Source organism: Gallus gallus, chromosome 3, assembly GCF_016699485.2.
Source record: "Gallus gallus isolate bGalGal1 chromosome 3, bGalGal1.mat.broiler.GRCg7b, whole genome shotgun sequence".
NCBI classification, from domain to species: Eukaryota; Metazoa; Chordata; class Aves; order Galliformes; family Phasianidae; genus Gallus; species Gallus gallus.
In genome coordinates this window covers 75111427-75136778 of record NC_052534.1, presented here as the reverse complement: position 1 = coordinate 75136778, position 25352 = coordinate 75111427, and the positions used below count along the sequence as shown (strand labels likewise).

Sequence of the window (25352 nt, the reverse complement as noted above, 5' to 3'; positions counted from 1 at the left end):
AAGCACAGCCAGGATCAAACCCTGGAATTAAAGATGACCCCTGACTGCTCCATTGGCAGTACGTCAACCTACACTGCACAGTTACTCATTGCCCACGGAGTACAGAAATCCTTATTACACACCCTTAAAATGCTGCATCTTGTAATCCTAATTAAACTTTCAATCAAAAAGCTGAAGCTATGTTTTAGGAAATAGTAGCCTGCCTTAATTATCAGGACATTTTTCTGAGTAACTGGGTAAAATCAGGACAGGTCACCTCGTTTTTTTACATCAGTCTAAAAAATAAAGGAACAAAGGCAAATCTTGCCATCAAATCCTAAAATTAGAGGGCTATAAATACAATGTTGGAGCTATTATCAATACAGTTTTCACTCTTAAATTGGAAAAAGAATGGCAAAATGATGCACAGCTAAAATAGTAGAATAGAATGTGACGTACAGATGGTTCCATAAAATAAAGAAAACAACCATAAAGGCCTTTTTTTCAAAGGCCTTTTCAATTTTATCTTCCACTATTTGTGCAGTGCTTAAAACTCTGAGGCGTGTAAAGAACATAAAGGAATAAGGATATTTTTGTACTGTCCCCTTCCTACAACTGTTTCACTCTTTGCATGTAATGAACGTCTCCACTGATATTACACCATCACAGGGAGCCAAAAGTATGTCTATTTGCACACAGTCTGCACTTGCAATACTACACATGAAGACATTCTGGATTCAAATAGGCCTCCAATAACACACAGAATCCAAAGCACACTCTGACACTTTGTAAAGCTGAATTTTTTCTAGATGGTACAGAAATGTACAGTGGCATATAGGTATAATTTTACTCTGAAATAGAAAGTCATTTAAAAAAACAACTGTTTTAGAGATCTTTTTGTCCCATTTTCACCCCATTTTCCTCATTAACAACACAGAAATTTGCTGTACCTTTGAAGAGTTCATGGTATATTAATATTGTACATAAAAGGCTCTATTTCTGCTTCCTACTAAAGCAAGATCTTCCATCACCACACATAGTGTCCTACCACCCATCTCAAAAATTGCCCATAGGCTGTGGGCAAGTTCCATTAGTAACACTTTGTGTAATAGTGAATAAATGAGAGGCCAGGAAGACATAGCAAAGGGCTCTAGATTTCCAGAATAAATGTTTCCTATGTTACATACTCAAGGGAAAATGAGGTAAAATAACTGGAGCCCATGGTTGTCTATCAGCAAACTAAGTCTAATGTCCTCCTTAATCTGTAGCTTCAAAGCTTGAAAATTGAATTCAGATCTCAAGAAAATGGGCCACTGCTGAATAGCGTTCCAGACTCTCTGCATAGGAACCAGCTAGTGAGACTTTCACACTCAGAGCACACACCTCCCTCGGTGCACCCATGAAAAGGAAGGGGCTCAGGCTCTCTAGCAGTCCCAGAACTCACTCCCTGTTCACCGCTCCACCTATCTGCTGACTCTCCACCAACAAAGAGCCTTGATTATCAGCATAAAAGACTCTCTCTTAGGAGATAAGGATTTGGAGTGAAAAAGTCAATGTTTTGAAAAAATCTGATTACTTTTCACCTTTAAACAACTGGAACACTGGAGCACAAATCTTATGATAAGAGGCTGAGGGGACTGGGATTCTTCAGTCTGGAGGAGGCACCGTGTAGACTCCCTTATTGCACTCTAACAACCTGAAAGGAGGCTAGAGCGAGGTGGAGGTCAGCCTCTTCCCCCAGGTAACAGCAACAGGATGAGAAGCAATAGCCTTAAGCTGTGCCAGGGGTGGTTCAGCTGGAGCAAGGTGGAAGTCAGCCTCTTCCCCCAGGTAACAGCGATAGGATGAGAGGCAATAGCCTTAAGCTGTGCCAGGGGTGGTTCAGCCTGGCTATTAGGAAAAATTTCTACTCAGAAAGCGTGGTGCTACATTGGCACAGGCTGCCAAGGGAGGTGGTGGAGTCACTGCCCCTGGGGGTGTTCGAGAACCGTGCAGGTACAGCACTGAGAAACATGGTTAGTGAGTGTGGTGATGGGTTGAAGGTTGGAGTAGGTGATCTTAGTGGTCTTTTCCAACCTTAATGATTTTGTGATTTTCTAGACACTCAGAAGAAAACATAGATTTTAAATCAACACGTGCATATAACTTCGGGTCTCCAGAAACTCTGACATGAATAGTGTCAATAATACGGCACCCAGTGTGCTGCTACCCTGTTGTTACACCTCCACAGGTGCACCACAGACACAGGCAAGCTGGGCTCCTAAAAGCAGGCATGCCATTCACAGCTCGTGGAGCTGAAGCGCGAAAGCAACTAAACAAAGTATGTGTCTTCAGCATCACCGCGGCAATAAGGGAAGCATCCCGCAGGAAACCCAGTCCCGTTTCCACTCCACACGCTGGTTTGTGGCGAACACAGGCAGCACAGCACCCAGCTGCGGGACGGGACGTCGTCGCTATGCGGCTCATAACTGCTGTCCCTCGCTGCCACCCTAGCACTGAGCCGCCCTGAGGGATACGGAAAATCCCGAAGCTTTGCCGGGCAGAACACGCCCTGATGAGGGGTAGAGGCGACACGGGAACGGGAAAAGGAAGAGGGATAAAGAAGCCTCTTAAACAGCAGACGGCTGCTTCGGCCAAGAGCCCAAGCGAGGACGCGGCGACGCGGTGGGGAGATAAGGCCAGGGAGGGGGCATGGCTCACCCATGCCCTCCGGTCCCCGCCCACTCACCTGCTTGCCCAGGAACCTGCTCAGCTCCGCGCCGCTCTTCTCGTTCCTGCGCGCCAGCAGCTGCAGCGGCTCCGCCAGGTGAAACCGTAGGTCAGCCATGCTTGGGCCGGCGGGGCTGCGGAGGCGGAACGCCCGACCTCCGGCCACCGCCGCGCGACACGTGGGGCGCGCGAGGGACGCGCACCTCGCTCCCAACTTCCGCTTCCGGTGCCGTCATCCGGCAGTGACGCCTCGGGCCGGCCCCGCGCGGGCGGTAAACTACAACTCCCAGCATGCAGCTCGGCAGCGGAGAGCTGCCAGGAGGATGGGCGCCCTCTACATGCTGGGATATGTAGTCCCCCAACTGCCGTAGTGCTCCGGCAGGGCACCGCGGGATCCGGTTGGAAGCTCCCATGCGCGGTGCTTCGCTGATTGTGCTGCACTGTTCGCTGAGGCAGCTGTCCCGTCAGTCACAGGAGGCCCTGCGATGGGACCTGCAGGAGGTAGAGCCATGAGCTGCTCTCAGGCCTTTCAGAGCTGGGGCAGCGCAACCCACGGCACCACCGCGAGCCTCAGCGCTGGCTGACAGAAGCGGCCGAGTCCCGAACGGAAGCAGCTCAGCACCACAGAGCTTCACCCACAGCCCAGCGCCACCTGAAGCGGGGGCGGGGCGGAGATGGGGCGGGGCCGGGCCGGGCCGCGCAGCAGCGCGGGGGGGCGGGGCTTCGGCGCAGGGGGCGGGGCGCGGCCGCCTCGCGCTCCTCACTTTGGCGCCAACTGCTCGGGGTTGGGGGGTCGGGTTTGTGGACGTCGGTGTTGCCGACGTGCGCTGCGTCCGCTGCCATTGGCTGCCGCCTCTGGAAGCTCCGCCCCCCTCGGCGCCCGGCCTGCAGGACCAGTGGCGGCGGCGGCGGCGGCGGCCTGGGGGGCGTCGCGGGTTGAGGCTGGCCGGTGGGTGCGGGCTTTTTTTTTTTCTCTCTCTTCCTTTCCCACTTTCTCTCCCTCCCCTCAGTGCCATGGGATACCGCTCTCTTCCTTCACATTCAGCCTGATTTCGGCCGGCTGGGGCTGCCCTGCCGCTCCCTAGCGCAACCCGCCGGAGGAGTGCTGTTCCTGGAGGCCCTCCCCGCCCCGAGAGCTGTGTGCGCCCCGTGACGGGGCTCGGACGGGCGGGAGGCGGCGGTAGGGCGAGGCGAGGCCGAAGGGCTGTGGCTGCTCCCGACGGCGGGGCCGGGGCCTGCCCTGTTGGGCCGCGCTGCTGCCGTGGGGTGCCCGCTCCCTGTGAGTGGGCTTTGGGGCTCAGGCGGAAGGCACGGAGCTGCCTCTTGGTTTGGTTTGTGCGTGTTGGGCGGCAGGAGGGAAATCCGAGTTACGCGGTGGTATGACTGGCTGGGGAAGGAATACGGTCAGACCTGTTAGCAGGACGTGGGGCTCGTCCTCGTGACGAAGTTTCTTTGTAGGATGTTTATTCAGTATATGAGAATGAAGTTGCGGCTGAAGGCCTTACCCTGAAGGCCAGAATGGTTCTTTATGGGATGGGTAACTTCTTGTTTTCACTCCTGATCTAATTCTAAGCGTGTTAACCTCAATGTAAGAGTTTTGACAGTTTGTTTTTGTCTTTTGTTGAAAACCAAGTATCTCAGGTGTAAATGTTGTTCTTCTATATACTTCTGTTTTGCAATGATGTTCTTAAATTACTGGTTATTCAATTGCCTTTCCTCTTTTTATTCATAGATGGGGAAACCGTAGGGAGTTTGTATCATGGCAGCAGATGAGGATGGACTGGGACTGTTTGATACCCGCTGTGCTGGTAAGATGAGTTTGCACTGTGCTCTGTTTGGCAGTGAGATAACACAAGAAGTATTACAAAAATACATAGGTTTGAAGAGTACTTCATAAGAACAGTACAGAAATAACATAAGTTGGCACAAATGCTGGTAAGCTGTAGTTATATATAATGAAACAGTCTCAGTGTGAGCCACGTCAGATCAGTAACGCTGCATTTACCACCCTAACTTTTGCATTTTTATTTTGGATTCTTAATATGTTGTGAGAGGGTGTCTGTAGCAAGCCTCTCACCTTTGCTTTATAACATGTGATTTAACCTTCATCATCTCTCACTGTATTTGGGTAAGTTGAGAGGTTTGGTCCTCTGTTTTTTGTTCTTATAGATAAATGCCCTGACTTCAGATCCAGTACAAACAGGGTGCTCCAGTGTTGTGTTCAGCTCAGCAGTTTGTTGATCTGACACATTTGTGAGATTCCCAGCCTCAGAAGATTGGTGGATATTGATATTTTTCTTAAAAGTAGTAATATTGGTTGCTGAACTGGAAAGATCGACGTGTAGGAGATGAGAGTAATAAAGAGGCACTGGAAAAAGATATGAGGAGTGTCTGGAGAAATCTAGATTGAAACAATTTTGCAGAACCAGTTAGTGTGTGAATAGACGACAAAATTAAAATCTGAATTATGACACAGACTGTTAAAATGCTTCCTGTTACTTGGTGAAAAGTATTTCTTTTGACAGCAGTGGTTTTATGATTCTAAATCTTCATCTTTTTCTGAGCTGTATAACTTCTGGATTCAGTGTATTCCAGAAAATTGTTTCCAATTCAGACCAAATTGCATTTGCCAGTTGTTAATTTTAAATTGTACTTAAAGCCATAACATTTGCTTCATGGACAGCTCTTGTGAGATTTAGGAATTGATCATAGAAGCTTATTTGCTCCCAGATGACTAAAGACTGTTTCTCCATAGAAACTACTACTACAATTCTGTAATGCCCTAGGATCATGGCAATATGTAGAAAGTTAGAAGTTGGAGTTTATAGAAGGTTTACTTTTCTGTTTTTTTTCTTCTTTCTTTAGCTGAAGCATCCCCCTTTAAGGAAGGTGATGAGAGCTCAGTGGATATTTATGATGGTTTGGACAATGGCTTGACAGTTCCTGGTAGGTTGAATGAATCTTGTTAATTGGGTTGAAGTATTATAGTCTGTTGCTTTTTAGGCTGGTTTCAAGCAAGACAACATTTAGCTTTAAATTTACATTTAGCTGGGCTCACATGTGCTTCAGTGACCTACTTACTTAAATTCAAGCCATACACATTATACACTTTGTAAATACGGCTGAGAATTCTTAAGTATTTTACCTGAAAGATTATAGTATGGTTTTCTTGCGATGCTGGTTGTTTTAAGAGACTCGTGTATGAAAGGCTGCAGAGAAACTTAAGCTCTTCTGTCTATGCCTCGCTATTAGACGTTTTACCTTGGAAAACACACCTTCCTTTTGTGTTTCTTAAATAGCTTCAGGACCAGAACCAACGGTCACTGATCACTAAATCACCAATGAGAGCTCCAAAACATACTTTATGTGATACAATGCAGTAGGTCCTTTTAATCTTTAATGTTCAGAGTAATCTTACGTGCTAATGTAAGTTATTTTCCTGTTTTAACTTCTTTTAAGGTGAGAAAGAAACAAAATTTCAATATATTCCTTTTTTTGGATTTTTATAGGGCAATTTAGTGAAATGCATTTTCTGGTATTTAAATAAGTGTTTCTCAACTGTCCTTACATCTGTGAATGCACTGAACATTTATGGAAGGACTATACTGCATCCTATAAATGTAAAACATTCGTACATCTTTTTTTCTCTTTCCATTTTGTACTTGTTACCACACTGAAGAGTATTCTCTTCGGTCCTTTTTCTGATACTGTGATACACTGTTGTAGAAACAATCCAAGTAATAGTAAGGTAATGCAATGCAGGCATGTCATACATCACCAATGATTTTATATAGTCTAGATCTGAAGGATCTCCTTTTAATTTAAAAGGAAGATTGGTGAGATCTTTGTTACATGCAAGTAGGGTGTTATTCATGCGTCCTCTTGCATTGTGCTAATACTCTTTGTGTTACAGTATTGTCCAAAGGGTTGAAACAGTTTTGGTAGCTAACGTCATTTGTTTGACTGTAAATTAATCTGTATTTCAGAGGTGTCATAAATCAGGTCCTGTCAGTAATGTGTATTTGGTAAACAGCACACAGGCCGAATGAAGAAAGAGCACTGTTAGCTAAATAATTTGGGTGTTTTTTGTTTTCCTATCTATTTCTTTGGAACTAAAGCATGAGAGTTCATGTTTGTGAGGGAATATAAAGCAGTACAGAACGTTTACACTTTCGCATTCAGCACAAGAAGCATGGTGTTCAACCTCATACCAACTCTATAATAGCTCATTTCTTCTTCCCATTTCATTCTGATGAACTGATTTGTGTTTCTGAATGTGTATTCTGAGTATTCTTTGTATTGTTAACTTATTTTCAACTGCAAATATTCAAAAGTCAAGTCTGACCCAAAGCTGAATGAATTCTAGCGTGTATGTATTTATTCTAGCTTTCTACTAGCTAGTGGCACTGGAATTCTGGAACCCTAGATCACTGCTTAGAACTGTTGCTTTGTAAATTAGAAAGCTTTATTATGAGTTAGCCTTCCTTTGACTTCAAACAACTTAGTCACAAAATGCGCCCACCTTTGTTCTTAGGGGTTCTCTAAATCTATAATTTTCCTAAAACAATGTTTTTAAGTTGAACTTTAGATCAACTTTACATCAACATCTTTTATGTTGATGTAAATTGGATCATGTATTTCCAATAGAAACTAATACAAATGTTGAAGTCTAGAGTAGAAACTAATACAAATGTTGAAGTCTAGAGTGGGGGATTCTTCAGATAAGGTCATATTCTTCTCTGTGATACAATGCAGTCCACATATAAATTGTTTTTTTCCTTTATGTGATGTATTTTTCTTTCTACAGACAACTCTGCTCCAAATTCAACACCGGCTGGCAACAGTTTAAACTTATTTGATGAGATATTAATCGAAGAAGGAACTGCAAAGGAAGCATCTTACAATGAGGTGTGAATTAATGTAACAAAAATAATTTGTTTTTTTAATCTTGCAAGAAATGTTTACCAGTGTGCTCACATTATTGGGAAGACAGGAAAACCGCTTTTATTTAAAAGAATAAAAGCATGTGTTTGTTTATAAGCTGTTAGGCAACAAGTTTATCAGAATCAGTAAATCTTTCACTCTAGCTATGGCATAGGCTGTTCTCATTTAACATCCTTTTGCATGCAGTTGTATCAGTACAGGAAATATTTCTTTCTAGTTAAGTACCTATTCAACTCTGTACAAGGATGGTTTTGACATTTCTTGTAAGAAGTTTTACCTAGCTAATGCAGATAGAGCATGAATTGACCTTATGTACCTGAGAATAAAGACAACTATGCAATAGGTTAACTGCTTAGAGCAAGTCAGGAGAAGACTTACTCATGTAACATCACATATCCAAGTTAATAAGATGCAGTCTAAAGATAATCCCAAGATTCAGAGTAAAGACATCCACAGATAAAATACACTGGAAAAGAAGCAGGAACAAAACATCCAATAGTCTGCTAAATGATGAAAATGTCAGTTTGTAAGTTTGAAACCAATTCACTGTGAAAAAACAACAAATAAGGAAGTAGTCATCTAATTTTGGAGAAAAACTCATACCACATGTATTTAATTTTGTGATCTCAACAAGAGTAGGTCTTTTGCAGTCTATTTCTTTCAGTCTAAGTTTGGTTTTAGTTAACTTTCTATCATGATTATGACTTTCCTTAACTATTTTGTATTATGTAAAATGTGATAAAGTTTCTATCTCGAAGGCTCTTGAGAACTGCTTGCTTTACACAATCTTGTCTTTACTTTCACAATTGTATGGCTTCCTGTTACAGTCTGGCATGTGACAGTTGGGCAAGCACACATAGGTTTCCTCTTACGTGAGTGTCTGTGACATTTTATTGAATTTTATGCCTGTTGGAGTGAATTGAAGCTTTTGTTGATATTAGAGCTGTAGTTTTGGAAAAACAGAGCTTTGAAATATAAATTTCGATGTTAACAAGCTAATAATCTAGAAGAGTAACTTTTTGTGTAATTTAAGCCCGCTTCTGCACTGTGAATTCTTCTCTTTAACAGTTGCAGGCAGAGTATGGAAAATGTCAACAGCAAATTAAAGAGCTGATGAAGAAATTGAAGGAAATACAGGCACAGGTACTGTAGATCAAAGGGCAACATTGTTAAGATTTATGTAAAACAAACTGAATGTTGTGTTGAGAGAGTTAATTTCATATTCCTTCCATAATTAATTAATTAAATGGGTTGTTTGTAATGCACATCTGTAAACTCTAAGACAGTGATTAGGACAAAATCAACAGGCAATTTTGCTTGTTTTACAGTAATGTGTACTGTAACATTTGAATTGCTTAAAAAGCTGTCTTCTATCTCTGATTAAAAAATAAACGTCAAATGAATACTTAATACATAAATAAAGTTCTTTGGTTAATTAAAATCTACCTGTAAGGCAGTAGGGAAGTTGCAAAGTCCCCAAGCTGTCAGAACTGGAAGAAGATAGCTGTATTGGGCAAGTGCCATTTGGATAAGGCTGAACTGCTCTTCACATTGAGCTAGTATCTGCACTGTGCCATCTCATATAATTAGATTATCTTGGGCAGTTCTGCATCTTGCTCTACTGTGTGTTACAGATAAGTCAAAAAGATTCTAAGCTTTAAATGGTAAGCAACTTCTGCTTTGTGACACTTCTGAATTGTTTTCTTCAAAATTTGTCCATTCTTCTGAGCAGGCTTTGCTCAGGACAGTTATTAAAAGAGGCTGTCTCTAGAATGTTCCATCAAAAAATGCTACGATGATAGAGTGCTCAAAATTGTATTAGATATCTTCTGTCTTTCTCTGAAAGAGCTTAAAGCCACATTCTATGTGGTGGCTGAAAGCAACAAGTAGAGTGAAAGAATGAAGCAGAAAGGGGGATTGTAGTCTTCTAGCTCTGTGGTTTCTTGCTTGCTTGTTTTGTTTTGGGTTTTTTGCTTTTTTTTTTTTTGTGTATTTCAGTTTTAATAAGTTGTGTGCTTACAACATTGCAAGTAATTACCAAGCACATAACAGAAATGTGAGTGATGTTTTGTTGTTGTTTCAGTTTCTTAACAATTAAAAATAATAATAATAACACCCTCATGTGGGTCTCAGCAATTCTGACTTCTCCACAACATTTTTTTCTTGTGTTCTAATGTCAGTTTACACATAAGATGGGACTTTTTTTTTTTTAAACAATTGTCTTGTATGCTTTGTTACATACTTGGTTTTCCAGACTAATTCTCATTTTCTCTCTTTCCCTCTATTCCTTTTGCTATTTAAAAATAGAATATCATTCTACAGAATGAAAACCAAGCTCTTAAAAAAAATATTTCAGCACTTATTAAAACAGCAAGAGTGGAAATTAACCGTAAGGATGAAGAAATCAGTAATCTCCATCAAAGGTACAATAGACAGTGGAACTTTGAGCATGTTTTTTGTCTGATCTTGTTTATTTACTTGTTACAAACCTTTTATGTATGTCAAATGAAGTCATTTCAAAGCAAATAATTTAGTAGTTTTGTACTATTATAGTCTGAGGAAATACGTGTGGGGTTTTTTGTTTTGTTTTGTTTGTTTATCTGTTTTGGTTTTTTTTCTGGGTGAACTCTTTGGTTTGTAATTTAGAGAACAAAACAGAAAGGGTGACCACTTTTCTTTTTTGGTTTGTTTAGTCACCCATTCCAGTTGGGTTCTCTAACCACCTAGCATGCTTCATTGCAGATGTTTTGTGTGCTTCAGCTTTGAAACTACTGTATTTTACAGTCACAGGCAGATGAATTCCATGAAATATTTCAAGTAGTAAGTGAACATAAATAAGGAGACTATATGTTTTCATGGCAAAATGTGAGAATATTCTCTCCAGTGGTGAAAGATAGTAGTTAGAAGGCTCGTGGTAATTTCTACTAGACTTAACGCAAGAAAGGTTTTCAGATATTTAAGTATGGATGGGAGAGTAGCTGAGCATAAGATTTTTTTTTTTTTTTGATTGCTTGAACCCAAGTAGTGGTCCAAGGTTCAGGACTTCCTGTCTTATGGTAGGGTGACCTGCTTGTCAGTTATGCCTTGTCAGCCACATCATTGATCTTCTGTGTTTCAGTTTGACCTTTGGATTTTTCTTGCACCAAAAGGTGTTGTAACGAAGTTGGATCATTTGACATTACTTGCTAGAAACTTTGTTTATCAACTATACAGTGTTTTCTAAATCAAGAAAATTATGAGAAATTATCAGATTGAGATCAAGGGGTTTTAACATGTTATTCATTCGGTTATTGGCTTTGATACAATAAATCACTTTCACACCTTTGAGTGTAGTATTCTGTGTTCTAAATTTTTTTTTAATATATTCTTGTTTTGAATATTCATCTTCACTGAAGTGCTTTCAAATTCTATTGCAATACCTTCTGGCAGTGACGAAAATTGATAAATTAAACATTTGTTCTAGCAATTTTAGAGGATCCATTATGGCAAATCATGAGAAAGTGGCACTCTAAGGTCTTAGAAATATGCCTTGCCTGTTATATGATCTTTAATAAATTATTTCACCTTAAGCTTCCTGTCTGTCTGTAAAGACAGCTTTGAGGGAGTTGATTACTGGTTATTTAAAAAAAAAAATGCTTGGATACTTATATTCACCACACATGAATCTAGATGTAATGGCAAAATCTTGACTGTATAGTTTAAAGTTGAACAGAAATTTAGGAATGGGTTTTGGATTATAACTGCAGTTCTCTCTGAAACTCTGTTTTCATCACACAATTGCATATTCTTGGAATATAGCCATGTTGCAGAAAACTGGTTGTTACATATTTAAATTTACTGTTCTGTTCCATGAGCAGTGTGCAGTTTCAAAAAGCAAAACCAATATTTGAGTACTTTAAGTAATGAGTAGGAGTTCAGATTACATATACAGACTGCATGTGCCTTTTTCTATTTCACTTTTTAATTTATTTTCTTTTTATTATAATGACCTTGGAGCAGTAGCACCTAGCCTTGTTGAGGCTCGATTATTGTAATTTATTAGTTTTCTGTAGCTTGCACGAAGTTCTAACTTCAGAAGCTTGTTTGCTTATTGAGTGGAGTAAGCACAAGTCCCATACCTATTGCTTTGGCTGTCATTTTATGGAGCAGTAAACTGTTGAATTGTCCTTTTTTATCATGAATATTGCAAACAGCGCTTACGTGTTTAAAAAAAAAAAATAATTCTTAACAGAAAGCTTTTTTGCTGGACAATGGAATACTACTTTAAATTACTGAAGCATTATTTTAGAACAAATATTATATTCTTCCACAGGTCTTGCTTTTTCTTTATATTAATTTAGTTTGGAAAATATGTATACAAAATATGTTATTTTACTGTGTGCTAGGGATAAAGTAGAAGTTTACTCATATGTTTTCTTCAACTTGAAGCTGGAGGAAAGGTTGGCAAGTCTGTAGAAAGAGATAGATTCATTATAATTTGACTATAGTTATTTTTAAATAAATTTCAAAACTAACATGAAGATTTCTTTTTCTCGATATACATAGGCTGTCAGAATTTCCCAGTCATCGAAGTAGCTTCACCAGGGCAAATCTTCCTGGATCAACTAATGGAAGGTGTTCTGAGATGTGTAAGACAAAAGATTACAAATTCAGATCTTCTGACTTAGGTGACAGTATAAAGGCGGATCATAGAATGAAAAATGACTGTTCAAAGGATACGTACCACAGTTATTCATCCCACAGTGTGGAGAATGGGAAGTCTAGCTCTGATAAAAGAAATACTCCACATGCAGTGAGATACCCTCCTGAAGAGCTTTGCAGCAATGGTACTCATACATGTCCACCAAACCATGACCATAGTTCCAACAAGGATAACAAAAAGGAAAAAAAAGAAACAAAAAGTGATGAAGAGTACAGTCGGAGAAACGTCAACAAATACAAAAGAGAAGTACATCAAAGTACTGGTAACAGTGGTATTTGTAACAATACTGACAGTGAAGAAAGGAATTCAGATCCTCATCAGAAACTGAAAGCCCACTCAGAAAAGACTAGTAAAAATGAGTTGCAGCAAAAAAATCAGAGCATAAAAGTCAAATGCAGCCCATCCACAGAAAGAAAAGTAGAAAAGAGTGTTTCTTCCTGGGATAAACAAACTACTGGTAAAGACAGATGTCAAGCAAGAGGAGAATTGTATGCAGGTGAGAGATCACTGAATGTAACGAAGAAAGACATTAAAATGCATGATAAAGATGAAAAAAACTCTAGCCAAAAAATTAAACCAAATGAAAAACTACAAGAGCAATCAAGGAGGTCTGGTAGAGGGAACAGTCCATATTCAAAGAATGAACATTCAAAGAGTCTTCATGAGTCACGTAAATGCCGTGTGGAAGAGTCCAGAACAGGAAGAGACATCGACTGCAAGAGAGACAGAGGAGCAAATGATCATAGTTCTCGAGAAGGAAGGTCCTCACCTTCTAATTCCAGCAGCAGAGAGCATAAATATGCACGCTTTAAGGAAAACAGTAGTAGATATGAGTGGGAAACGGCACATTCCAAATCAGAGAAGCACAGAACTGAAGAAAAAAGGAAAAGAGAAAGAGAAAATCAAGATGAAAATAGGCATTCTAGAAGTGAAAGAAAAGTTACAAAAGAGATTTCTCACCAATCTGCAAAAAAATCTAAGAGAGATACAGATATAAAAAGTGAGAGAAACAAGTCCTATAAATCAGAAGAAACACCCGGAGTTACAGATAGTTTAAAAGACCATAAGTTTCCACAAAATAAAAATCACTCTGTGATGAAAAACAAAGACTTGAAACTCAGCTTTATGGAAAAGCTGAATTTAACTCTTTCTCCTGCAAAAAAGCAATGTCTTTCGCCACCTGATGGACTTAAAGTACCTTCCCAGATGGCTACAGATGAGGGAACTACAGAACTTACTCTGCATGCAAACATGGTAGATTCTGGTCACCTTGTTAATTGTGGTGCTGCAGAGCAAATGAATTTAACACTAGAAGTTCCGGATACTGCAACTAAAATCAGTGTGGAACCAACACTTCCTGTTTCTGTCAGTTCTGAAAATGAAGCCTTGAAAGTAACAGCAGCAGATCCAGCACAGTCAGAGGCACTGTCAGCAGTGACAACCTGTGAAGTGAGCTCAGAAACCTTACAAGAGCCAGTAGTGGACCACATACAATCCCAAGCCTTGCTGGGAGCAGCAAAGGTACCGATTCCTGATGAGATGCCAGCTGAAACTTTGTCAGCAGGAGCAGCAGCAGAGGCTTGTGATCCAGTTGAATTAGAAACCTCAGCCGTGTCTGTGACAGATACGAATCACCCTGAGGCTTCCTCTCAGGAGGTGGCAGGAAGCGTGGCACAATATGAAAACTTGTCTGTGACAGTATGCGTAATGCACAGTGATAATGTGCCAGCAGCAGAAATGGGACAATCTAAATTGGACAGTGAAGGTATGGGAACCCTTCCTGAGTCAGCACTGGAGAAGGAAGAAGATGAAATATGGCTAGCTGCTGGCAAAAAAAACTCTTCAGCCCACCAGGACTCTCAAAACCTTGTCCTATGTAACCTGGAAGCCAAAAGTTCTGCTGACTTGGAATCGTGTGATGCTGCAGATGATACTAATGAAACAAAGCGAGAATCTTCAGTAGAAGTAGTGAAGGATGGTGATCACTTGACTGTAGAAAATCTTGAACCTCCTGCTGAGGAAAAAGCAGTCTGTGCAATTAGTATGAATGCATCTCAGTCACCTGACAGAACTGTATTAAATAATATAGATGTACCATTAGCTGACCAGAATGCTTGTGATGTGGAGCCGGACTTAACTGATATTGGTACAACTGCATCTTCATCTATAACCAGTGAAATGTATCCTAGAACTAAAGAGAAAGAACCTAACCCAGTACCTGTTGATGATGACAGTTCAATACTGAGCATTGATCTCAATCACTTGAGGCATATTCCAAAGGCTATCAGCCCACTGAACAGTCCAATACGCCCTTTGGCAAAAGCACTTAAGATCGAAAGTCCCTGCAAAGGTCTTGTGAAGAGTTATAACAAAGGTATTCATATGTTCTAATTTGTTTTAGAAATAGAGACTTAGAAGATGCATTCATGGAAAGCAGAAATTACTTTCTTTTAACTGCTTTCTCAAGAATATGTATTGTTTCTTCTTTAGCTGTGTAAGTCACAATGGTCCTTTTGTTGATCACAGAACTGTTTAATGCTAAAGTCAAGATTGTAGCTGATTGAACTACAGTGCAAGCAAAAGTGGAGTTAGTCACTGCTTAAAACTAAATAACTGAAATAAGAGTTTACATGCAAATGTCTAAAATGTGTGTGTATATATATATATGTCTCTTACCTGTTGTTGCTTCTGGCTACATATATTAGATCTTTCTGGAATTTTAGAGGCAGGAGTAATTTAGGATCATATTTTTTCATGCATTTATTTCTCTGAATACTGAAGAGGGTACCTAAGACTCAGTTTTTAGGAATGTGAGCCAAGAAAAATCTCTATTTGGATAAATTTCACTGTGAATTTTTAGGTGTGTTTTACCATTGTGAGTCAGTCAGTGGGGAGAAAAAAAAAAGATAGAACACATCATAGAACACCAGAACATACCAATAATCAAAAGCTGACTCCTGAACAGGATGTCAAGGAGATAAAATGTGGAGACAGCACTCAAAGGAAGAGAAAATAGGCAACCCAAAGTTTAAATATTTTTCTTGGCTAATTTTTAAAACTTCTTAAAATGTTTTGCTGCAACAAATAGTTTTTCTTGGAAGTTTTTACTTCTTTCTGAAAGGGGAATGGGAGAGTAGCAGTGAAGTTCTTTTTCGTGTGTTTGAAGTCATAGTGTTTGTTTGGTTTGGAGTTTGTTTTGCATGTCTTAGTGCGGTTCATTCTCAGATTCTGTCTCTTGTATTTGAGAAAGCTACTCTTTCACATGCAGATTCCTTTATTGGTCTACATTTTATTCCTACCATGATTTATATTCTTTGAACTGCCTGGGGGTACATGGGGGCAGAGTAGATTAACATGAAATAAGTGTTCTTCTCTGGTTTAACTATAAGAATCATTCCTGTCCAGAGCTTACAGCCACATTACAAAGCAATGACTTTCATCTCTGCAGTTAAGTGCCTAGTTGTCTTTGTGATTTAACTAGTAACATACCTGTCAAATGTTTTACATGTGTTAAATTGATGGGAGGTCATGGCTTATCTTGTCCTTGGAATTCAATACCCCCATCTCTGCTGTTCTGCAGGACATACAAAGTGAAAGCAGTCAAAATACAGTATTAATGTACTTCTAGTTTGTCAAAATACCAACTTGATTAGTTTGAGAACGCTTTGACCCTTGTGAAACTGAAATGGAGGCAGTAAAGAAATACTGTTTCCCTACTGTAAAGTCTGTGTAAACATTTTCAAGTACTGCTTGAAAACATTAAAATTCATTTTATAATGAGACAGAGTTCAGATACAGTCATATACCAGATGAAAAGTTTGTTAGAGGTCATTAAGCAGTCTAATCTATGTGAGATTGAACATAAGTGTTTTATTAGCTAGTGTCCAGCAAGCCTGTAATTAGCTGTGAATCTCATTAATCAATACATGCACATTTGAGTGGATTTTTTTATGCACTGGAAATTAGCTTGTTTTGTAGCTAATTGTAATTACTTATTTTCCTAAACTAAATAGCATTTGTTTTGAATTTTAAATAATTATTAAATTATTGAATCTCTAAAAAATATAAAACATTTAATGAACTTAGCCGTGAGAGAGTCTTTCCTTTCACATACTCCCTATTTTTATCATTCAGGAACCTGAAATTGAGGTTTTTCTCAACATCTCTTTAAAAAAAAATAAAATAAAAAACCAACTTTTTATCCCATTGTGTTTCATTATGGTCCTGGTAGTCTTAAATGCATCAATAATTGAAATAGGAGTTTACCACGTTTATAGTGCCTACTATAATGGGCCTCTCTTTGTTCAGTAACTTAGTATATTGACGGAATTGAAGAGTTGAAGTAGCTCCTTCTTGTCTGTAGAGGAAAAGTTAGTTGAATGCAGGCATCAGTAGGGCATTTATATTGCTCCTTTTATTTTCATAATAACATTATTAAAAGAAAATCAACTATTATATGTAAATCTCAATCCATAATGAAGTCAGAGTTAAAATTCAGCTTGTCCAGGGTTCAAAAAGTTCAGAAAGTTAAAGTGAGTGGAAAAGTTCAAAATTAATGGAAACTTGCAGATTTTTCTCTTTTCAATGGACATGTTTGTAGGAAAGATCGTGTATCTTTGGTGAAATGTTGAGTCCTTATTGACCCTTGGAAGCTCAGAAAAATCTCATTCTGCTGAATGAGAACTGTCCAGATTTTTCCATAGCTCGCACTTCCTGAATTGTCATCAGCAGTTTGAAACAATCCTGAACAGTCACTTTGCAGAATAGAATTCTCCACGTTTTTCTAAAACTATCTGTTTATAATTATATTCTTTATGATGATTGTCAAACTGTTTTCTTTATAGATTTAATTCCTGAAGGTACAGTTGTCATCTGTCCCTCAAAGAATTTGTCAAAGGAGGTAAACAAAGAAAATCAAAAGCCTCTTAGCCTGTCTGATGCACACATAGAGATTGAGTCCCAGCTGAGCATCTCTTCAGATGAAATAGAAGAAGGAGAAATCATAAGTAGTGATGAAGACGAGGAAAAATCTAAATCAGAAGGACACTCTGAAAATCCACAAAAGTCGAGACCAAAAACTTCTCCTGAAACACGGAATTTGACCAGCAGTCCACGAAATCAAAAGAACAAAACTATACACTGCAATGAGGATAATGGAAAAATTGTTTCTGTGAAAGTAAGTACGAAGAACAGAGCGAAACATAAAAATCAGACTTTCAGGTCTTCAAAGGAAATGAAGAAAAATAAAACTGTGAGCATTACTTGTCTTGAAAAAATAGTTCAAGTTATAATTGAACCTTCAAATGTACAAGAAATCATGCAGATGCTAAGAGCTATACGAAAACAGATGAGGAAAAATTATATGAAATTCAAGGTACACTTCCCAGTTCAGCATTTTCACAGAATTATTGAATCTGCTATCATAAATTTTACATCTTTAATAAAGCACCTGAACTTTTCCAAAATGTCTACATCGGGTGAGACATTAAAATTGAATATATGTGATATTATAGAGTCCAAACTCAAGCAAGTTAAAAAGAATGCAATAGTGGACCGTCTTTTTGAACAACAAGTATTAGATATGAAAAAACGGTTATGGAAATTTGTAGATGAACAGCTTGACTACTTATTTGAGAAGGTGAAGAGAATTCTAGTAAAACAATGTGATGTGATAAAGCTGGAAAATGAGAGTGAGGAAGGGAAGCTTGAAAGAACAGGAAAACAAAACCACAAAATCAGTCATAAAAATGATGTGCAGAGATCTAGGAAAAAGTCTCTGAAAGTCAGATCTCAAAAACCTCAAGAATATATTCTTTGTAATCAGTCTGTGGATTATCAAAGACCTAAGTGTCACCATGAGAAAAATAAAACAGATGCACCAAAAGCTGCTTTCACAAAATGTCTTAACTCCATTGATAACACAAGGAATTCCCAAACCAAAGTGCAACTCACTAAGGAGAATAATTTACAATACTCTCTCACTCCATTGAAGGGCATAAAACATGAAAAAGAAGGATTCCAGCAATTCAGAGATGCTAACAAGTCTGATCTTAGTTATGACCTCCTCACAGAACAGCAAGCATCCACTCTTACGTTTAATCTTGTAAGCGATGCTCAAATGGGTGAAATTTTCAAAAGCTTGTTGCAAGGTTCTGATCTCTTGGAAAAAAGTGGTAGCAACATTGACAGACATGACTGGGAGTTCAGGACACCAGAAAAACAGTTTTCAGATAACCACAAATGCAAAACTAATACTTCTGAATTAGTGCAAAGAATTGCTCCAAAGGAAGTTCATGTAGAATCTCGATCTGTAGAGGATATTAGCTGGGCTGTCGTTTCACCTATACGAGCTCCATCTTTAACTTCTAGGCTTCAAATGTCTGTTGATCCAGATGTACTAGATGAAAGCTGTATGTTTGAAGTTCCTACAGGTGCAACTTCATGCAGAGAAGATGAATGCAGTTTACAAAAGAGTAAATCATTTGTTTCTTCTATCCTCCTTGAAGATTTGGCTGTTTCATTAACTATTCCATCACCATTGAAATCAGATGCTCACCTCAGCTTCCTGAAATCTGAGAATAATTCTAGCTCAACTCCTGAGTGTGTCCTTAGTGCGCATTACAGTGAGGATGCTCTTCTTGAAGGGGAAGATGCCACTGAGCAAGACATTCATTTGGCTTTAGAATCTGATAACTCTAGCAGTAGATCAAGTTGTTCTTCATCGTGGACAAGTCGTCCTGTTATTCCTGGTTTTCCGTGTCGCTCCAGCCTGCCAATGCAAGCAGTAATTATGGAGAAATCCAATGATCATTTCATTGTAAAGATTAGGCGTGCAGTGCCATCAATCACCCCAGCATCTGATCAGATGGCTTTAGTGAAGGAGGCACGGGCATCTTCAACCAAGAATGAAAAAGAAGAAATGAGAAATGGTGGAAAAGGAAGGGACAGGCAGAGCTCTATAGCAACTACTTTGCAGGAACCTGTCAAACCAGATCTGCTTAAGATGGATCAGTTATCTTATGTCAGCATTAGAAAAGAGCAGAGTCCTGCCCTACCTCATCCTCTGAAGGAGTCTCAGAGTAGTGCTGGAAAGGAAGAAACTACCCTCTTGCTTGGGCCTCGTAGAAAGACTTCAGATGTGGATAGCTGTGACACTGAAAGCCCAAGTGAAGGCTCTGAGCAACCTCAAACACACAAATTGGAAGTATCTGAAAATATAGATGGAACAAGTGTTGGATCCCAAGCTTCTTTTCCTGTTGGTTGTAGTGTAGAGTCAGACTTAACAGCTGAAAGTGTTAAAAAAACTTCGTGTTTTGCAGTGGAATCTCCTGCAAATAAGAGGAGTCAGCAAGTTTCTACAGGAAACTCAGAAATCAGGGATAAAAAAGAATTGGAAGAGTGCTCTGATGCATTCATAGACTTAACAGAAGACCTTTCCAATGAGACCATAGCAGGTGAATGTAATCTTGAAGAAAAATCCACTTTGGATACTGATGGAAGTTGCCAAATAAGCATAGATGACAAAACTAGTAAAAAACGGAAAAAGGAGACTGTTGAAGAGAATTCTAACTTAAAAAGACAACGAAAAGAAACTGAGTCAGCGGATGAAGGCAGCAATGGAAGTGATGTAAAATCTGAAGGAATAAACTCAGGACAGAAACAAAGTCAAAGCAAGAATAATGTATTGCATCAAAACAAGGACTCTTCTCCTTTGTCCTCAGGTGCATCATCACCTGGTCTGTATGCCAAAAACATCATTAAAAAAAAAGGAGAAGTAGTAGTTTCCTGGACAAGGTAATAATTTCTGATTTCATCTGTTCCTTTTTATTTGTTTTGTATTTTAATCTAGGTGACATACTGGAAAGTGGGGAAAAGAAGGATATTTAGATGGTACAACATAGTACTATGTACATACTTCATAGTAGTATAGGAGCTTCCTTCTGTCTGTGCCAGATGGCTTTGTGAATATGATTTCTTCCCTTACAGTATCACTGAAAGGTACAAAAGTCCATTTTATTCTTTTTCTTAGGAGTTGTCCAGCAGAAAGCAAATTTCAAAAATGAGCTTATTTCCTGTAATTCTGTTAGCAGCCTTTGGAAGAGAACAGCTTTTCATTATTTCTTTGGGTAGGTTAAATCAGAATTGCCATAAAGAGTAATTCTTCCATGCATTGTAACTGATTCACTTACCCATATTTTGGTGGCCTGCGTGTTTTTTGCTTTTGTATTTAAAGCCTATATGTAAATGTAACAAGGCCTACTTTTTTACACTGCAATTTTTGGTTCCCCTTCCCATTTCCTTGCCGATCCAAAAATTACACCCAACCTCTGCAAGGATGGAAGTCTTTGTTCTTATAAGGCCTGAAAACATTGGTAACTGGATAAAGGAGAAAGGACAAAGATTTCCCCCCACTGAAGGCATGAGAGCAAACTGTTCTGCTTGGGAATCTGTACTCCTCCATCTGCAGAAATGTACTAGTCAATTGTTGAGCCCACATACTGTTTGGAAACGCATGCTGTATGTGCTAGTTACCACCCAGTTAATAGCATGTGCGTGACAAATGAGGTGGCTGTATAAGGTGGAGATATGTGCGAAGTTATTGTGTGGGAACATAAAATAAATCTTTGAGAAGCTGTTTAGTAGATTTTTATGTTCTTGCTACTGCTTCATAAAATCTTTGTTTTATGTAGAGGCTCCTAAAACATTCCAGACGTAGTTTTCTGAACTAAAGTTCAGATATGAAAGAGATTTGATGTGGAATTTTTAAAAGAAATCTCTCCTAGGGAAAAAAAAGACTGTGAAAGCTACTGAGATTTTTTTTTTAACATGCGAAACAATGAAATAGGATAATATTATGAAAAAATTTCCCTATGGGTATGACCAGGCTTTTTGTGTCTTTGTCCATCTTTGAACTATACCTAAAAAAAAAAAAAAAAAAAACCACTATAATAATTCTTTATTTAAATATTTCTTTCTTTTATTCTGTGGAATGAAGGAAATTAAGTATAGTTTATTGAATTATTATAAAGTTGCTGCCTAGCCATGAAAACTGAGGAAAATCTGCCTCAAACTACCAGTCCCTTTGGAATTTAGGAGATGCTTTCAATTGAAGCTTAAGTTTTTGCTTTAGAAGCATGAAAATATTTTTAATGATTTTGGTTTGGGGCTGACTCTTATAATAATCCTGCTTTTCCTAACAGGATTAAGTGATCTCGCTATTGCTTGTTTGTACTGATTCTGTTATTATGCCTCAGAAGAGAGGAGAGTCCTCTTTAACAGATCCTATTTGAATTCATGTTTTGTAGTTTGGAAGTACTTATATATATGGAAATACATACAATTATATTTTTATGTGGGCATATGTACAAATCTACCTTAAAACTTCAAAAATCCATTTTTGCTATAGAAATGACGACCGAGAAATTTTACTGGAATGTCAGCGAAAAGGACCTTCAAGTAAAACCTTTGTTTCCTTAGCCACTAGGCTGAACAAAAGCCCAAATCAGGTAGGTAATAACCATTCTGGTACTTGATAACAACTGCATCAGTACTTTCATGATTGCCATTGAACTAAGACCTAGAGAGATCTTCTGCTAATTAAGCGGGTTTGGTTTTTTTGTTAACTCATGTCTTTTGTTAGGGTGTTCTTGAAAAAAGAATCTTAGATTCTCCCAGTTGTTGCTTTTTAAAAATATATGTTAACAGAATACTATGGTTCTGGGATTCATCAGCATCTGTTTGATTAGTACCTTAAAACTGCTGCATTCAGTGCAAATTTCAGTTGTAGTTGATTTGAAGTCTTTGTCCTTTCCCTGTCAAATCTTCTTATTGGAATGAAGCCTGTGTTAAACTAATAGTGGACTCTAGCTCTTCTTTGGTGAACCTGGAAGCAGTTTCATAATCAAAGGTGTAGGAAGATTTCCTTGGAGTATAAATCCAATTAACACGGTAGTGTTCTTAAAAGTCTCCCCTTAAAATTTAATGGCAGCAAAAAACAAACAAACAAAAAAAACCACTAAGTAGTTTTATTTTTTAAACAAACAAACAGAACTTATGGTGTCAGATCAGTCTCTGTTTGTATGGAAATCCAGGGCCATAATAACTTGCCTTTTTTTGTTTTCCACTAGGTTTCAGAAAGATTCAAGCAACTTATGAAGCTATTCAAGAAATCCAAGTGCAAGTAACTTACCACTGCGCAGCTTTGTGGTTACAGGATTTAAGTGTAGCAGCAGTGATGGACTACAACCACTGTATTTGTGTGATGTGTGAAGGAGGAGGTATCCATCCAAGACAGCATACTAAGTCTGATAAATCTGCTGCACTCTGAAATGTTTTGCCAGAGAAATGCAATAATGAGGAATCTGGCTGTGAAGGAATGTGCGTGTACGAATGGTGCAGTATCATTTCAAGGGAGTGACATCTCGTGTTGGTTATATGCATTCTATAAGTAAGGAGAAGAATGCAGTCAAATGGGAATGGTGGCTCCTGCTTGTCTTGGCAGAAGTACTCTGTACGGTGATGTCAAACTGTGATTTTAAAACGTAAGAGTTCTTTGGAGTCAAGTTAGATGATGCTGGAAAATGAAGAACATTCTATCTTGGTTATGTTGAAATGTGAAAACTGGTACTTTAAGAAGTTAGGCTTTCTTCTTTTAGGACAATCCAAGGTAATGATTACAATAACTCCAGAAGCTGCTTATCCAGTAATTGAATTCTGATGGGAAGAAGTACGTTGTTCTTCACTATTTTATCAGATGCTCATTGGTGTGTTTCAAGGAGAGGAAATTTGGCCCTGAGTATAGGCTTTGTCTTCAACTTTTAACGTGCTCTCTAAGCCACTTGATGTCTCCTGTGTTCCAACAGAAAAAGATGAATTAATTTATTTGGAGATGTCTATCTGTCTCCTTCACAATGGGGGAGATCGAGACAGTTGGCCTCGACTAGACTTGTAACCTTTAGAGTTTTAAAGTCCAGTAAAATGAGTCCCAGCTGCTGTGACACAGTGGAGCCAGCCATTGAGTGACCAGTTTTTCAATTTCATCTAAATTGCGAAATAGTGACAAGTATTCATTTAACAAGAACGATTGTGCAGTTTAAAGCATCTTGAAGTTCTACTGACATTTAAAATGAGTTCATGCTGAGTTTGTATAGCTGAATATTCTTTTTCTTTCAAGAAAAATGTAAAGAAATTTATCTTCTCCAAAATGCATCTTGGAAAGATTCTTAAGTTAGTTTAAATTAAGCTAATTTATGTCAATAGGTCTTCTGCATAATGAGCACTCCATTTGGTTTCCAAAAAAAAAAAAAAAAAAAGCATTTTTATTTTCTTTAATTAATTTAGAAACAGACCTTTGCAATTTTACAAAATGTTACTTTATACTAATTAACCAGGAGAAAAACTTCTTTATTTTGAACACAAGCAATTTCAAAAGCTTGTCAATTTAGCATGTTTTGACAGCAATTGTATGTATTGTTACAAATTGTTTAGTACATCAGAAATTCATGGTGTTTCATCTTAAAGGATTCTGATAACTGCCTCTGGTTTTACTAGTACATACTTAAAGTGTGTATCTATTTTTGTACATATCTATATATACATTGCTGCTTTATCCCAAGTTTCTAAAAAGCTTTACTTCCTCCCTGTAAGAAGCATTCCTGTGAGTTGCACAGGTCAGGCTTGTATTATAAATTCATTGGTGTTTGAAGTTTTTCTTGCTATTGATGATCAGAATTGCTGTAGTCTTCATTTAGTTGGAACATCTGCTGAGATGAGCTAGACTTCATTTAAGAGCCCCACTTAAACACACTGCCTCTGAACTTGGATTAAATTGCTTTCTTATAGAATTCAATGAACGCTTCTTGAATTTCAGGATAATGGCTTTTGTCTCACTTCCTGAGACATAGTAACTAGCAGGACAGACTTTTCACTCTATTCAACCATCAGATAATTCATGAATGAAGTTGCCGCTGATACCTCTGGAATATTGTAAACGTGACCTGTGGAACTGTCTGTCATGCTGCCAAACAGTGGATAGTTCTGATTTTAGGCAGCGCTTGGGAGCTCCTAAAAGGAATTGCTTGTGTAGGTTGTAATGCCACTTCTGACAGGCTTCCATCTTGTGTGCTTGCTTCTAAAACATTTGCATTTGGTGAGCGAATGTCATCTTTTGAGCTGCATAGGCAAGACCTAGTTAGCGATTTAAGTTGGGAGATCTGTGTACCTATTCATGCTTGTTCTTAAAAACATTTGTTATAGTTGTTTACTTATTGAAGTTTAGATTTAACTGAATTTGTTCTCAGAGAAATGCTGCTCTGTAAGGTGACTAACATTTGTGGAAAAATCAGACCCGAGTATTTTTATAACCATATCTTTATAGCTCAAAACGTGCACAATACTGAAGGCACTGAGGGAATCAGCCTCACTACTTAAGTGCTTCCTCTCTGTCTCAAAAAAAGCAGACAGTATTTTATTATGAAGTCGTTTATTCCTTGTTTGTGTGTATTTACTTTCTTATCTGTACAGGTTGGGGTGGGGGAGGGTTGACCTTTGGTTCTGACTTGGATTTCTTTTTTTGTAAATTATGAATCTTTTTTAATGTTCTGTCTATTGTAAGTATTTGTACAGATTCCTACATCGTCATGTAAAATATCAGTGTGTGTGTGTATATATATAAATATATGTATAAAAATAGAGCTTTGTTTAGCCAAAGATGATTTTTTTAACTATATGAAGCCGTGGGTTTATTTTGTATAAACTAGTTTGCTTACTGTAAAAGTAATGCAAAAAAATAAAACTGTAAAATTCACAGTTCTGTTCTTGTTGAACTAAAGTTGACTCAGAGTCTTCTTGTAACATTGTTTGTGATTTAGTTCTTTAATAGGGATTTTGGTGCACGTATGCAAAAATTACTCTCTGTAAATCTATAGCCTCATTTGTGAAACGGCAGGCAAACAAAAACCTTTTCCAGAACTGCTGGGTAATGGTGGGGTAACTACAAGTGCTGTGAAGCAGCACTAAA

The 25352-nt window shown here is 38.5% G+C and overlaps 2 protein-coding genes across 8 annotated transcripts in view; one reads left to right on the top strand and one right to left on the bottom strand.

Annotated features, from left to right (window-relative positions):
- MDN1 (midasin AAA ATPase 1) overlaps nt 1-2900 on the bottom strand; it is a 93956-nt gene extending 91056 nt beyond the window's left edge. For all 3 annotated transcript variants that reach the window (XR_005858499.2, XM_419835.8, XM_004940386.5), the window contains exon 1: nt 2708-2900. Coding sequence is in view for 2 of the 3 variants with exons in the window: in XM_419835.8 (XP_419835.4) it covers nt 2708-2806 (99 nt within the window). In the remaining variant the exon portion in view is untranslated. The remainder of the gene's footprint in view (nt 1-2707) is intronic.
- CASP8AP2 (caspase 8 associated protein 2) lies at nt 2814-25139 on the top strand. 5 transcript variants are annotated; one of them, XR_001466088.4, is made up of 11 exons: nt 3564-3637; nt 4421-4496; nt 5554-5634; nt 7496-7596; nt 8701-8775; nt 9940-10055; nt 12178-14708; nt 17179-20128; nt 20364-20460; nt 21741-21840; nt 22462-22481. XR_001466088.4 is itself a non-coding variant. In XM_040697838.2 (10 exons), the coding sequence occupies exons 2-10, from the start codon at nt 4448-4450 to the stop codon at nt 22516-22518; spliced, it is 6060 nt and encodes a 2019-aa protein (XP_040553772.1). In that variant the 5' UTR covers nt 2814-3189; nt 4421-4447; the 3' UTR covers nt 22519-25139. The 5 variants fall into 5 exon arrangements, 4 of the variants coding, with proteins under 4 accessions (XP_040553772.1, XP_419834.3, XP_025004823.2 ...); XM_040697838.2 differs by lacking the exons at nt 3564-3637; nt 20364-20460 and adding an exon at nt 2814-3189 and having other exon boundaries at nt 22462-25139; XM_419834.7 differs by lacking the exon at nt 20364-20460 and having other exon boundaries at nt 22462-25139.
- The last annotated feature ends 213 nt before the right edge of the window (nt 25140-25352 follow it).